The sequence below is a fragment of the Camelus ferus genome, chromosome 5 (assembly GCF_009834535.1).
Source record: "Camelus ferus isolate YT-003-E chromosome 5, BCGSAC_Cfer_1.0, whole genome shotgun sequence".
NCBI classification, from domain to species: domain Eukaryota; kingdom Metazoa; phylum Chordata; class Mammalia; order Artiodactyla; family Camelidae; genus Camelus; species Camelus ferus.
The window spans coordinates 62,879,868-62,893,754 of NC_045700.1; the positions used below are offsets into that span (position 1 = coordinate 62,879,868).

General features: G+C 34.1%; 1 protein-coding gene across 6 annotated transcripts in view; it reads left to right on the forward strand.

Moving 5' to 3' along the window:
- ERBB4 (erb-b2 receptor tyrosine kinase 4) overlaps positions 1 to 13,887 on the forward strand; it is a 982,069-nt gene that overhangs the window by 736,492 nt on the left and 231,690 nt on the right. For 2 of the 6 annotated variants that reach the window (XM_032479938.1, XM_032479940.1), the window contains exons 14-17: positions 1,785 to 1,878; positions 7,796 to 7,950; positions 12,513 to 12,557; positions 12,679 to 12,753. In XM_032479938.1, coding sequence (XP_032335829.1) covers positions 1,785 to 1,878; positions 7,796 to 7,950; positions 12,513 to 12,557; positions 12,679 to 12,753 — 369 coding nt within the window. The remainder of the gene's footprint in view (positions 1 to 1,784; positions 1,879 to 7,795; positions 7,951 to 12,512; positions 12,558 to 12,678; positions 12,754 to 13,887) is intronic. The other 4 variants (XM_032479941.1, XM_032479944.1, XM_032479939.1 and 1 more) reach the window with 2 other exon arrangements.

The following is a 13,887-nucleotide window of genomic DNA, read 5'->3' on the forward strand; positions in this document are numbered from 1 at the left end:
ATTTAACTACCACCCCATCCCCCACTTCCCCAACACCAGGTCATTTTGACCTTTATATTCTGAAGATTTCCTCTTTTGAATACTTTATATCACTCATGTTGATGAAACGTGCAGAAGAAAAAACTTTTTATGTAATTACGATTTTATTTATTTACTTACTCATTTTTATTTATTTATGTTTTTAATTGAATTATAGTTGATATACAATCCTGCATTAGTTTCTGGTGTACAGCCTAGTGATTCAGTTGTACAGACATACAGATCTTTTCATATTCTTTTTCCATTATAGGCTATTGCAAGGTATGGAAAATCAGTTCCCTGTGCTATACAATAGGACCTTGTTTGTCTATTTTATATATAGTAGTTAGTATCTGTAAGTAATTGAAACCCCCAAAAATTCATGAAAAGTTAATCCACAGCAAACCAACACTTTACTTTAAGAATGCAGAATCCATGTAGTGAAATACGTACATCCATGCATAACTAAACCACAGCTTATACTATTTATTTTGAAAACCAAACAATTATTTTGCCTTGAACTAGATGTCATCTTAATCTAACCAACAGAAGATATAGCCCACCCTTTGGATTTCAGTCAAAAGGCTTTTGGTTATTGTAAGGCTTTACAATAGTCAAATGAGATAGTTCACAATAAAAGTAAGTGAATACTTCACTCTAGGGAAAAATGAATTTGAATTTATCACCTAATTAATCCGTAATTGCCATATTTGCAGTGCTGTTAGTTTGGAACGGGTTGCTCATGATACAAAGGCACAAAATGATAAAGTAGCTATAAATATTTAGTCAAGTTTTGTTATTGGCTCCTAACTGACATTCTAAATTGTCTATACCCAATACCTCATCCTCTCACACATTAGTGGAAATGGTTTAGTTTCAACATATTGTACATGACTGATACCCAATTATTGAAATGAAACTTTTGGAGTAGATAGTGATTAGAAAACTTACATATTGGTAACATTTAATATTTAAATAGCCACCAAATGTGAGGGTTTTAGGAGGGGATAACCATCATCTCAGATTTTAACTAGAAAGTTTTAGAGTGTTACCATTAAACTATTTTTTTTAATTTTATACCATATAGAATTACTTCAAAAAGAATTTGAACTGAAAAAGATGTTGTGATATTAGATCAATAATCTAAGAAAATAAAATCTACCATAAAAAGATATTTTCTCTAATTCTCCAAGGCAGATATTTTAAAAGAAGAAAAGAAATCAAAGCGTTTTTTGAAGTTTCACTAAAAATAAATTGAAGAGTCTTGGGATTTGAAGGACAAGGATGGGGAACATTCATGTAACTTAGCAACAAAATAAATACAATAGTTCTCCCAAAGTTTAAAAAATAAAGCTTCAGCCAAGAGTAAAATTTTATATAGAGACAAACAGGCACAGTCTTACTTAAAAAAGTAAAAATGGTTCTGCTGTGTCATCAAAAGAGTCATACTTTTCTGTTTTTTTTTTTTTTTTTTTTTCTTTTTTTTGATGCTGCTGGAATATCTCTCACAAGAGAGAGGTTTCCTGAATGAGTCTGTCGTTGAACCCAGTGGAGGGCAAGGAGAGCCATCTGGCTGCAGTTTATCTTTTCCCCTAATGGAAAACTTACTCGTTAATGTACAGGGAAATGACTCTGATGCTGCTGGCACATAAAGAAACAGACTCTAGAATTTACTCTGCCAATAGGACTTTTAGCAGATGTTCCTTCATTTGTTAAGTTGACAGCTTGTTTGCTTACACCGCCTCGTGCTGCTGATGTTTTCGCAGTGAATTTCGGGAGTTTGAGAATGGCTCCATCTGTGTGGAGTGTGACCCCCAGTGTGAGAAGATGGACGACGGCGTCCTCACGTGCCATGGCCCGGTAAGCCTGAAGACATCTGTGCTTGTGTTGGCTTATTCAGTGTCAGGTGTGGATGTTCGTTGTGGGGTTGCCTTGTCGTTTGTCCATCCAGTCAGTAGGTATTTACAGCATGCTATAGGGAAACACATTTGACCTTCTCCCCTCAGGAGGCTATAGCTTAGCAGTAGAGATAAAATACTTAAAACTTCAGTTTCTTAAATATTTATGTCCCAGTTCATGCATCTAAAAAGAAGATATGGAATTGTCCTTGTAGAACTGCACTGAATTGAAAAGAGAGGTACACAAATAATTAAATTGAAGCAAAATAATTGATAAAATATAAATATGTATGAGTTGTTGTTAAGAACACAAATAAGAGAGAAACTAAATCTTTAAGATGGAAATTGGGGCACCAAGAGAGGCCAGAGAAAGGTGATGTTTGAGCTCTGCTTTGAAGAAGAACCTGGAATGAAGAAACATACAAAGACAAGTAAATGTGAAACTTTATGTTGTGTTTGAGGTATCTGTAGCACATTTATACCTGTGTTTGATCATTTGACTATGACGCACTTGTAAGGACAATTGAAAAAAGGAGGAAGACAAGCTTTCAGAAACTAAAATCTAAAGCTGTTTGATAAATACTATGGCAGAGGGAAAAAACGAGCTGTGAAAATCGAAGAAGGGGCTATGGATCAGGGAAATCTTTATGAATAAGTTGACATTTATATGGTTTGAATTTAGCCTTGTGGAGAAAATGGTAATTGTTTTTTAGACCTTCCTTTTGTTTCCATCATTCAGGCTTTTTCTTAGTAGTGAGGTCAGAATGAGTTTGTCATTCCAAAGTGTCATATTCATCCTTTAGACAAATTTCCAGTTTATTGTGTATGGGGTCATCTCTCAATAGGTAATTCAAGGATCAGCATTTGAGTGTAGCCAAGAGCTCAACAAGAGCTCACATTCACAAGAATTCATTTGGAATTTAAGTAGTTTTAATTTTTCTACCAGAGTGCTTATTCAGCAGTTAATTAGCTTAGGAAAAAAATATCACTGAGCCGTCCAAACTTCCATTAGGCCCCAGTGAGCCATTCTGGAACTTCATCTAAAGAAGGGCGTGGAAAACTTGGACAGTTCAGAGGACTACTGCAAGGATGAGTAAGCTTGGAAAAACAGACCTCTGAGAGAAAGAAGTGGTGTGATTTGGCCTGAAGAACCAAAGTCTAAAAGATAATTTAATATGTAATGGTCTTCAAGTAAGTATGCAAAGGGCATGTGCAGTGGTTTTCTTTTTCCACTAAGGACGGTAATGGAAAAATACAATTCGTCTGCAGCGTGAGAAATGTGCATTCCTTAAAGAATGTCATGAAACACAGGAAAGAAGAATTCTATAATGGGGAGTTAAAATAAGTTGAGCTATCTCTATAAGACTTCTCTAAAAACTAACATATCTGGGAACCATAACTCATTGAATGAAAAAAAAATCTCTTTCAGAGAGACTGAGATTTTGAAAACATACAATGACAACAACCAAGGGTTTGGCTGTCTGCGCCGAGCAAGGCAAGCTGCAAGAGCAGTCTCATGCTTTTTCAGTTCCTCATGCTGCCTCCTATGGTGTAGAATCATGGGAGTAAATAACCAGCCTATTAGTTTGTTTTAATTTCTATGGCTTTGCAGTCTATGTGTTCATTCCTTTGTTCCTCAAAGGAATTGAGAGAATTTATAAAAATATACATTAAAAAAAAACCCTAAAAATTCATGTTCTTGGAATTTTCAAAATTATTTGATAACTAAGAAAGAAAAAGTAGGTTTTTAATCAACACATTTTGGTCCTGTAAGGACATCGTTGCTGGGCCATATGTTTAAAATCACAACCCAGGGCTAAAATTGTGAATGCACGTGTCTAGAGATTAGAGAAGGCAGTAAGTGTAATGTAGAAAAAGCCCAGTAAAGTCGAATCACTCTTCTGTGGAAGATTAGAGCATGAAATCAAAGAAACTTACTTGTCACTTGATCTGTAAGCCTTGAAATGCTAAGGCAGGTAAGAACACGTGTCTTTTAGGTTCTGGTATCTGAAAAACTGCCAGGATTGAGCTCAAACAATAGCTCAAACTCTGCTTCCTCTGAGGGGTTGCTTGTTTTCAGCCTTTACAATGTATGTTGGGTTCTTGCCTGTTTCTGGGTCTACATGCTGTTTATCAAAACTAGAGGCAGAGTTGGTTTTTTGTGCCATGTATATATCACTTAAGATATCCAAGAGGTTCTGGAAACTTCTTCATGAGACTGACGTTGAGATAGATAGAGGAAGAAGTTATAAAGCTAGTTGAAATTACCACACCTAGTCTTATGATTTATTCTGTTGAAATCTCATTTTCTTGACCTCTCAATGTTTCCCTGATAATAATTGATAAATATCTATAGTTTCCAAACACTATTACATCTAAAGCATACTAGCACATTCTCCATTTAAAATACAAAGAAATTGAACCCATTATAATGATTAGAAAGTTATTCCAAAGTCAGCAAGTCAGTAAGATGCAGAGCTGGGAGCCAACTGTAGAAGTTCTGACTCTAAACTTCACACTCTTTTCATTTCACTTTTTTCCCCCCTAGGCAACAGTGTCTGTAATGTAATGAGGATAAAATGCTTTCTGGGAATAAAATCACAGTTCTATGTAAAATGGGATGGTATTATCCTATTTAAATGTGACAGACATCTGGGATAATCTTGAGATGGATAGATTTGAAATAAAGCAAGCCCCTGCTTTTATATTGTTATCTGTCTGCACTTGGTCTTTTTTTTTTTTTAACTTTATCCTTTCTGACTCACTTTCCCTATTCCTGTATAGTCGTATCAAGAAAGATAAGGGAGAGAATGAAAGAAGAAAAGTAAAGGACATCAGACAAAGTCATAGGAGACCAAAATATAAGCCAAAAATGCAGCTAGAGAAAGGAAGGGATATAAGAAGGGAACTGATTTTTTTGAGGGGGCTAGCTGATTTTTATAAAACCTAAAGTAGCTGTTAAAGTCAGGTTAATAAAGCTTGTATTGCCATAAACAATAACCCTCATACTGCAGTAGCTTACAGAAAAATGTTTAAACCTTTTTTCATGTAAAGTGCACTGCAGGTCTGGGAAACTTTCTAAGGCAGCCCTCCTCCCTGTGGTGGTCTGGAATTTCAGGATGCTTTGAATTTATGGCACCTCTACCTCTGCATGGGGTCCCCACATCATGGCAGTGAGGAAAGAGAAAGCTGGAGAGTTTAGAAATCAGTGTCTGAAGTCACTTCTACTTAATTTCATTGTCCAAAGCAACTCACACCTGCCCTCTCGGCATCTGTGGGGCTGGAAATGGGAGTGAACTGGGTACTTGTGAATAGTGGCTTTGTCTCTTATGGTGGCTACCAGAGTAAAGCATCAGTCGTCACTGAGGAAAAAAATGAAATGTTTCTACCAGGATTTAACATATCCTTTAGTTTTCTGTCTAGATTATTAAGTCCAAGGGTAGCTTAAAATCAGAGAAAGGAAGATTGTTGTCTCCACCTCTGTTTTTCTGTTATTATGTTTATCAGTTCATTCACTGCACCCAGGTTCTTAAAAGCTTTAGGAATATAATGATAGAAGAGCGAGCATTAGATACATATGTATTTCTTTAAATCTCTTTATTATGGAAATGAGATAGAAAATCAGTACATTTCATTTCCTTTGAGATTTGTCAGGACATCTTTTAGTTATGTCAGGACATTTGATTTGATATCATGATAATACAATCAAATAGATAAGAGATGCTTTAAAAAGAAGGAAGCACAAAACATTTGTTTCATTAACGTATACCTAAAGATTAAATGTGAATTTAATCTTAGTTTCATAAATTTTACATCTTCTGATTTTACCTGGACATTATTTTACATTAGAAGAATTTTATGGAAAAATAATTCCTAATTCTGACTATAACTGCCTAATTTCTCACAGTAAGTTTTATTCTTGTGTGCTGCAAGAAGACATCAGCATGTCTCTTGTACAATAAGTCACGCCACTGAGCATACTTGCACAGTAAATGATTCTGTGTAATAGACAGCATTACGTGCTTAAGTATCCATGAGCAGGTGTTAACATTGGAAGCATGTGAAGTATTCTTTTTTGGTAGGAAATTGAAATTGCCAGTAGCATACACTTCAGGTTGAATAGGGATTAGGTTTCACAGAATAATTTTTATGTGTGTGTGTGTGTATATATGTGTATATATATTTATATATATATATATACACATGCACACAAATATATTTATGAGATTTAGAAATACGAGATTTAGATATTTTTGAATATGTTTAGATAGATAGGTAGATAGGTAGATATCAACATCTCACCTCAATATAGTAAGATAGACAGGTGCTTGTTGAACCTCACCAGACTCAGGATTTCCAGAAACTTCTTCCTGATTATCCCTTCTTGTTTACACTACTACTCTGTGCCTTTATCTCTAAATTTTAAAATAGTATATTTCTTGATTTCCTGATGCTTTATATCACCACTTGCCATGTCTGGCTACTGTTGGATTAACATCTGTAGTGAGATGTAATGCCCGCCCATGAATAGACAGGTCCCCACACTCCCTGCATAATATCCAGCTCTGTATAATATTTGCTGCTCTTGTCTCCCAGATTCACATTGTTCATAATTGTAAACCTAATAATATTAAATATTTCCTTCTATACTTATTATATCTTATTTATCTAAATTATGTTCAGGATGAACTGTCATAATTGTTGGACCATGTGAACATAAACAAACTTAGGGGAGAAGGGAGTCAAGGCAAGAGAGTCCATGGAGTGGTCAAAGATGTGATGTTCAAAAAGGAGAACAAAAAGTAAATGTTGACGAGTAGTTTTAGTCATAATACTTAGTAATAAGTAAATTAAAATGGCTGAATGTGTAACTATATGGGCGTCTTTTAAGAAAATAGCATTTTTATCAAAATGTTCTTAATCTGATTTGAGAATGTATTACTTATCATTTCTCGCATGCTTAATATCGCCAGCACCAAATTCAAATCAGTTTTTCTGGTAAAATTCTTAGATGCTTAATATGAATATAAGACTTTTACTTTTGTCATGGCACTTAAATATATTTGCATATTATTGCCTATGAAAGTTCAACATATCGCACAACTATTGTACATTATAAACATAAATATATGAAGTGAATTAGTTTTATTTAGGTTTATCATACTGATACATCATCTTCATTTTTGAGTAAGTTTCTCCATATAAATTTCTTTTGTTTGTATCTACTTTTATTATTATGGAGGTTTTGATATTTGTCCATCATAATATGGCTTTATTGTGCTCTCAGTATTGTACTATGATTTACTAAAATCCATATTAATAGACATGATATGATTTTTAGCATTATCACAAGCTGATTTGAAATAGAGAGTGACTTGGAAATTAACTTTTATTTGCCTAAACTGCCTGATTCCTGATAATTCAACTATGGAAATTTTTTAAATTCATTGTTCAAATAGTCATGGTACTAGCAGGAAAGTTTACATCTCACGTTTATATGAAATTCGTGTAATTCTTAATTCATATCATTTCCTTCTCTTCACTATTTAGTAAGAATATTCACATATTCCCAGTGATTGTGATGAAACACCCCTAGGAAAAATGTGTTGTTACCAAATGTCGTTGCACTGTCATTTTGCCAGGAATAAATGACAGAAAAAAAAAATACTGAAGTCCTTCTGAAAAAGTTATTGGATAATTTTGCTGATGGAAAAACTACAATAGCAGCAACTCCATTTGTGCTTCTGAAAATGCTCTCCAGCTCTCTGGAGGAGGGCTGGCCACCGCTGCGGTCTGAGTAACTAAGCCACACGAGCACCTTCCAGAGGCAATGGCACCCATTTTTCTTTGTCCATTTTGTTTTGTTTTTCACACTTTAGGGACCTGACAACTGTACAAAGTGCTCCCATTTTAAGGATGGCCCAAACTGTGTGGAAAAATGTCCAGATGGCTTACAGGGGGCAAACAGTTTCATCTTCAAGTATGCTGATCAGGATCGGGAATGCCATCCGTGCCACCCAAACTGCACCCAAGGGTAAGCATCCGTCTTGGCCAGAGATGCAACTGTGTATGGATCGCTAATCAAAAGGTGCACACATGTATCTTTATCCTTGGCACAGCCTACTAAATATATCCTTATGCAAAATTCGTCTCATCTTTATATAATTTGTTGATTTTTTAAAAGAAATCCTTTCTACCAGAATGTTTTATGGAATCAGATATATAGTCTCTACAACATTTCTGTTTAACATTTCTCTATAACTATTCTATTGACATCTTCGTAAATGTAGTATCAGGTATACTTTGTATGGAGTATAGAAATTCTTCCAAATTTTACTAGAAATTAAAGATATCAAAAAAGACAAGTAATCATACTTTTGAGATCCATGATTAATAATTCTTTGATAAAGGTTTTCTGTTTCTATTTATTTGTTGTTACAACCAGCTTAAAGTGAGAATCTTTCTTTGATATATACTGCCTTCTATGACTCTTTCAGCTAAATATAAACAGAAGCAGTGATGGTTTAAAAAAAAAAGAACCTAGTGATATGTATATTAATAAAATTACAAGTATATTCTGTGAAAGTGATTTTACTACAGGTTAACCTATAACCAATATAGGACAATTGATGAGTACACATTTTTCTATTTTTCAAAAGGATGCATTGTAAAATGAATAATAATTAGATTACTTTTGATATTGATAATGGTTGAATAACAAAGACATATTACAGAAAGAAGAAAAGCACTGAACTATAAAAGAAATATCACTTCATCTAATAAATCCCAGCTATTTCTTTAAAAGACAGCAAATCTATTTAAATAAGGACTTTTACTTTTCTTTCCTCTAGAAAGTGAATAAATTCAGAACTGAGAGCAGTTTCGCATACTTGATCCTCACCTGTCCAAAAAAAGTCTTCTCCATTGTGAATGTCCATCACATGTGCACACACACGTACAAACACACACACTTGTTGCTGAGGATCACCTTGGGTACTTTCGATCCTGCAGGGAAGAATGAGATTCCACAAAGAGATTTTCTGCCAGATTAAGAGCTAGCTGTTAGGGCATATTGAAGAAGTTAAGCAAGCAACATCATTTTCTACCAAGAGGACATCAATTTGCAGATGCTGCTACAATTTCCTGCAGGTCAAGGAATCAGCTTAAGTCACTCTGTGAAGTGGCAGATCCTCCAAAGGTAAAGTAATATTCTGCCATTCAAATTCAAGTTCAGCTTGGAAGAGCTAAGGCCACCTCATTGGTTGACACAGAGCACATAGTTTGAGGATACTGAAATAGTCACATAGACACTTTGCTTCAAGGAAACTAGAAAGGATAAACAGCTTCCCTGGCGAGTTTTGGGCACACTTAGGTTAAGAGTATTTCATGAAGATCCTGGTACCGCTGGAGCAGTGGGGGAGTCAGCAATAGAAAGAAAAAACTTTGCTAGAATAATCATCCACAAGAGGGTTTTATTGTTTTGCAGCTAAAATTAAACCAGTAAATTATTCAATATAATGTTTATGTCAACAGCTGTTGCCATTCAAAATGGGACCTTTTGCTGTTTTTGCAAATCTAATTACAACAAAGCCATTAGGGAAATGAAAGTGAGATCACAGAGCCACAGTCTGGGTGTGTGGCTGGTGTGTCTTCCTCCCAGCGCTTTTAAATCATGATTATACAATAAAGGAGATGATACATAGTGAGGGAAAATAGAAGTAAAGACAATGAAGAGATCAATTTACCACAGACACGAAAGTTGAATGTCAGTCAAGAGGGAGAATGAAGGGGTAATAGGAAACACATCTGACCAGATCGTTTGGGAACCCTAGTGAATAGGCAGCTGTCTTTACATTCACTGCTGCAGAATGATGGTGAGACAGAATTTTAATATTGAGCTCTCTGGCATCTTCCAAGGTAAACGGATTCTGTAATGACTGACTTAGTCCTGACAGATTGTCTTTGTTCTCATAACTTCCTGTCATCCTTTTTCGAATAGTCTCCCTATCATACAGGTTCACTCATTTCATAAGAGTTCTGTGATCTCAGCCCCAGAACAGAATTTAGGAATTTGGAATTTCTCAATTCCTAAGTCTTCCTTTTTACACTTCTGTGGTGCAGCAAAGTGCTCTGAGATCCCGTTAATGAAGCAGTGAGGTGTTCTGTGCAGCCAGTTCCTTCTTTTCAAGTTGAGCATGTAGAGAGAGACTCTTTCCCTAGAAAGATCACAGGGGCAGTAAAGATGATGGGACGAGTGACTGTTTTTATTCCTAAGCACGGTGACCTATCAGTAAGAGCTCACCAGGCCAACTCTACTTTGGAAAACAGCTTTTCTTTTATATGCCAATATTATGTCAGCTAGATGATTCAAGAACCAGGTTAATGGAAATAATCTTTCAAAATCACATTTTTCAGAAGGAAAGTTCTTACTCTGAATGCTATTTAATGATTTTCTGAAAATAAAATTATCTGTGTAATACCTTAAAAGCATTTTACTATCTAAAAGTACATTAAATGTACTGGCTCTAACAAGTTCTTCAGATATTTTTAAAATAGATGTTCCATTTAGCACCTATGAGGAGATTCTCACTAATATTCCTAGAGGAAAAAAATAATAATAACATTATCTCTTCTTGCCTTGGCTAGAGGACTTTTAGTTTAGTAGCCTTTCTCATTTCATTCATTCTTCAACTTTGTTATATTGAACCCCTACGGTGTATCAAATATAGTGATAGCCACAATACACATCTGTTTATGCATCTGTCTCCTTCATTAAATTGTGAGCTCATTAATAGGAAAAGTGTCTAATTCATCTATTTTCTCCCCTCAGCTCCTAGAACAATAGGAACATTTAGTAGGCATGCGACCCAGAATTTTGTTTTTAATGGATGAATGGAGGTCTTTCATTATTCACACTTTCCCCTCAAGTTGAATTGTACTTTCAAATATTTTTATCGTTCAGGTTATAATAAAGACAGAGATTACAAACTAACCATAGCTTTCAGATTATCACTTGGAAATAAAAAGTAGACAGTCAGTTTTACAAATACAGTTTTACTGTATTTTTAAAAAGCATTTTGAAGAATATATAATAGGAAGCTAGAAAAAATAAGTTCCTTAGAATAGAATAAAAGAAAACTATGTAAGAGATTTTGGAAACTTTTATAGTGATTAATTTTTTTATTTTTAGAAATGGCTTTGATTATGGATTCTGGAACCAATTCCATGCTATATGCTTTATATTTTTAATTTTTATTTCTTATTTGCTTTTTCTGAAAGATTTTTTTTACAATATATTTCACATATTTCTGTGCATTAAAATTTTTCTGGGTCACTCAAAGCCAATCCTCAAAAGAAAAACAACTTTTTACCTAGTAGGAATGTTACAACAGACATTGATGAAATGGGGAAATAGTGACTTAATTATTATTATACATAGTTGTATTAGTTTATGAATGTTGGAGATTTTTAAAGGAAAAATGGGCGATCTGGCCTTATACATGAGGACCTTATTACTTCATTACATAGTGATTTTAACTTCAGCTATTTTTTCAGTTTTACAAATTAGAATTTGGAAAAAAATATCACCAGCAGAATTAGATAGGTCTATAATCATAGCTGTACAAGGAATCTTCTTGACAATGCAGCAGAGCTATATGTCTTTAATGAGAGAAAAGGGAATGAAATGCAATTCAAGTTTGTTGGAAGATGGAAGAAATAATATTTCTATAATCAAAATCAGGATTCTGTGTAGTTAAATAATTTCACTTAAATGTTCATTTCAGTGGATTCTTCAGTTGCATGGGTCTTGATGTATTCATTTCCTTGAGGAGTATTTATTTGTTATTGTTTGAGTTAAATATTATGGCAGTTTAAAAACCTGTTTGTATTTGCCTGTTATGGCACTGCTCTTTTAAAAACAAGTGTCAAGATAAACTACAGTATGGTAAAACCAGTTAATTTGCTTTTTAAATGAATTCATGTTTAAAGATAAGTATGTTTTAAGGATAGTCACAACCAAGGAAGGAAATAATGTGATTATGTAAAGTATCCATGAGAATAGCATTAAAGTATGTTAACTCATTTTCTGCTAAAATCAATCTTTAATGAGTATTAAGCATCAGGTTATTATATTATATTGAATAGCTCATATTTCCTTTTTGATTGATTTTGTTTTTTACTTAAACCTAAACCCTTTTAGAAGAAATCATATACATGAAGCCAATTATAGCCATTAAAATATCAAGTTATTCATCAAGACCTATTATTCATGAATGATGCAAATGAATTTAAAGTATTAGAAGTGAGCAGTATGTGTTTGGAATTCCTTCTATGGAAATTTCTGTTTCCACAGAAACAGAGTACAATTTCCTTTACTGTGGATGTTTCTTTTCATTTCACTTGTGTGGTATTTGCAGTTCATTTCTGGGTATCCATCAAGTCATAATCTTCTCACTAGCTTTACGTTGATGATGTTCTGAAGTTGTCCTATAGCTATCATTAAGAATTTGGCACAATCAGTATCTGTTTTACTGAGTCTTTTTTTAAATGACTAATTTTTTCCCCTTGTATTTTTAAAATCTGGATCTTCTGCAGGTGCATAGGCTCAAGTATTGAAGACTGCATCGGCCTGATGGATAGGTACTTGGTGTGCTTTCTTCCCATGTCCTTCCCCCGCGGCTCCATGTGTGAGCACTGGTGCATGTGTGTGCATGTCACTCTGAATGGAGAATGATGTTTTCTGTTCTGTAATTGCCTGCAGGTGTAGCGGTCCCACTAGTCATGACTGCATTTACTACCTTTGGACGGGCCATTCCACTTTACCACAACATGCTAGGTAACATCTACCATGTTTCCATTTTGTCACTCAAATCCTTTCCCAATTATCATGGATCAAAAGTACTAACCAGTTGGGTGAAATTTATAATAGGTTAAATCAGAGAGTTATGAAAGAAGCATATGACACTTTGCTTTTCAAACCATAGTTCCCACCTCTTCTTCCTTTATTCATTACGATTTTAGAATCCAAATTAGTAATATAATTGATTTTTAATTTTGTACAATTTAAACAGAATTTTAAATTATTAATCTAGAACTTTAATAGAATCTTTTTGTTCTTAAGTGTGTAGATGAATGCAAAAAGAAATATTTTTAAGAGAATAATTTGCAAAAGTTGATCTATTTTTGTAAGGTGTTTGTTATTTGATTCAGTTTCTGATTTTACATTATTTTGAGCTGGTTGGTATCATCTCTAGGCATCAGAACTATTATAGACTAAAGGCAATGTAGAAAATATTTTGTACAGATAGAAGTATCAGTTAGAAGTATAAAACAAAATATTTCACTCATGTTTATACAGAAATCTATACATGAATGTTTGTAGTGGCTTTAAAAATCATCAGCCCCTGGAAATTACTCAAATGTCTTTTAATTGTGGTATATCCATACATTGTAACATTACTCAGCAATAGAAAAGAACAAACTGCTGACATACACAAAATATGGATGGATCTCGAAAGCATTAAGCCAAATGAAAGAAGCTAGACTTAAGAGAATGCATACTGTAGGATTCCATTTATATAATATTCTGGAAAAGGCAGAACTAGGAAGACAGGAAGTCAATCAGTGTTGCCAGAAACTGGGGAGTGGGGGATGAGGTTGACTACAAAAGGCATGAGGAAATTTGGGGGAGATGATGGGACTGTTCTATATCTTGATACTGGTGATGGTTGCACAAATGTATAGGCTTATCAAAAATGGTAGTTCAGTACCTTAAAAAGAATGGACTTTATATATGTATATAAATTATACCTCCATAAATTTGACTTTTAAAACATACCAGATTTAGGAAAATAGTAACTTTACAATGTTATCTAGAAATAGTGTTAGCTTTCTTTATGAAACAAATTGTCTCTTTAAGAAGGGAGAAAGTAATGCTAAATTACAATTAGCAGAGTAACCATTTTGGATA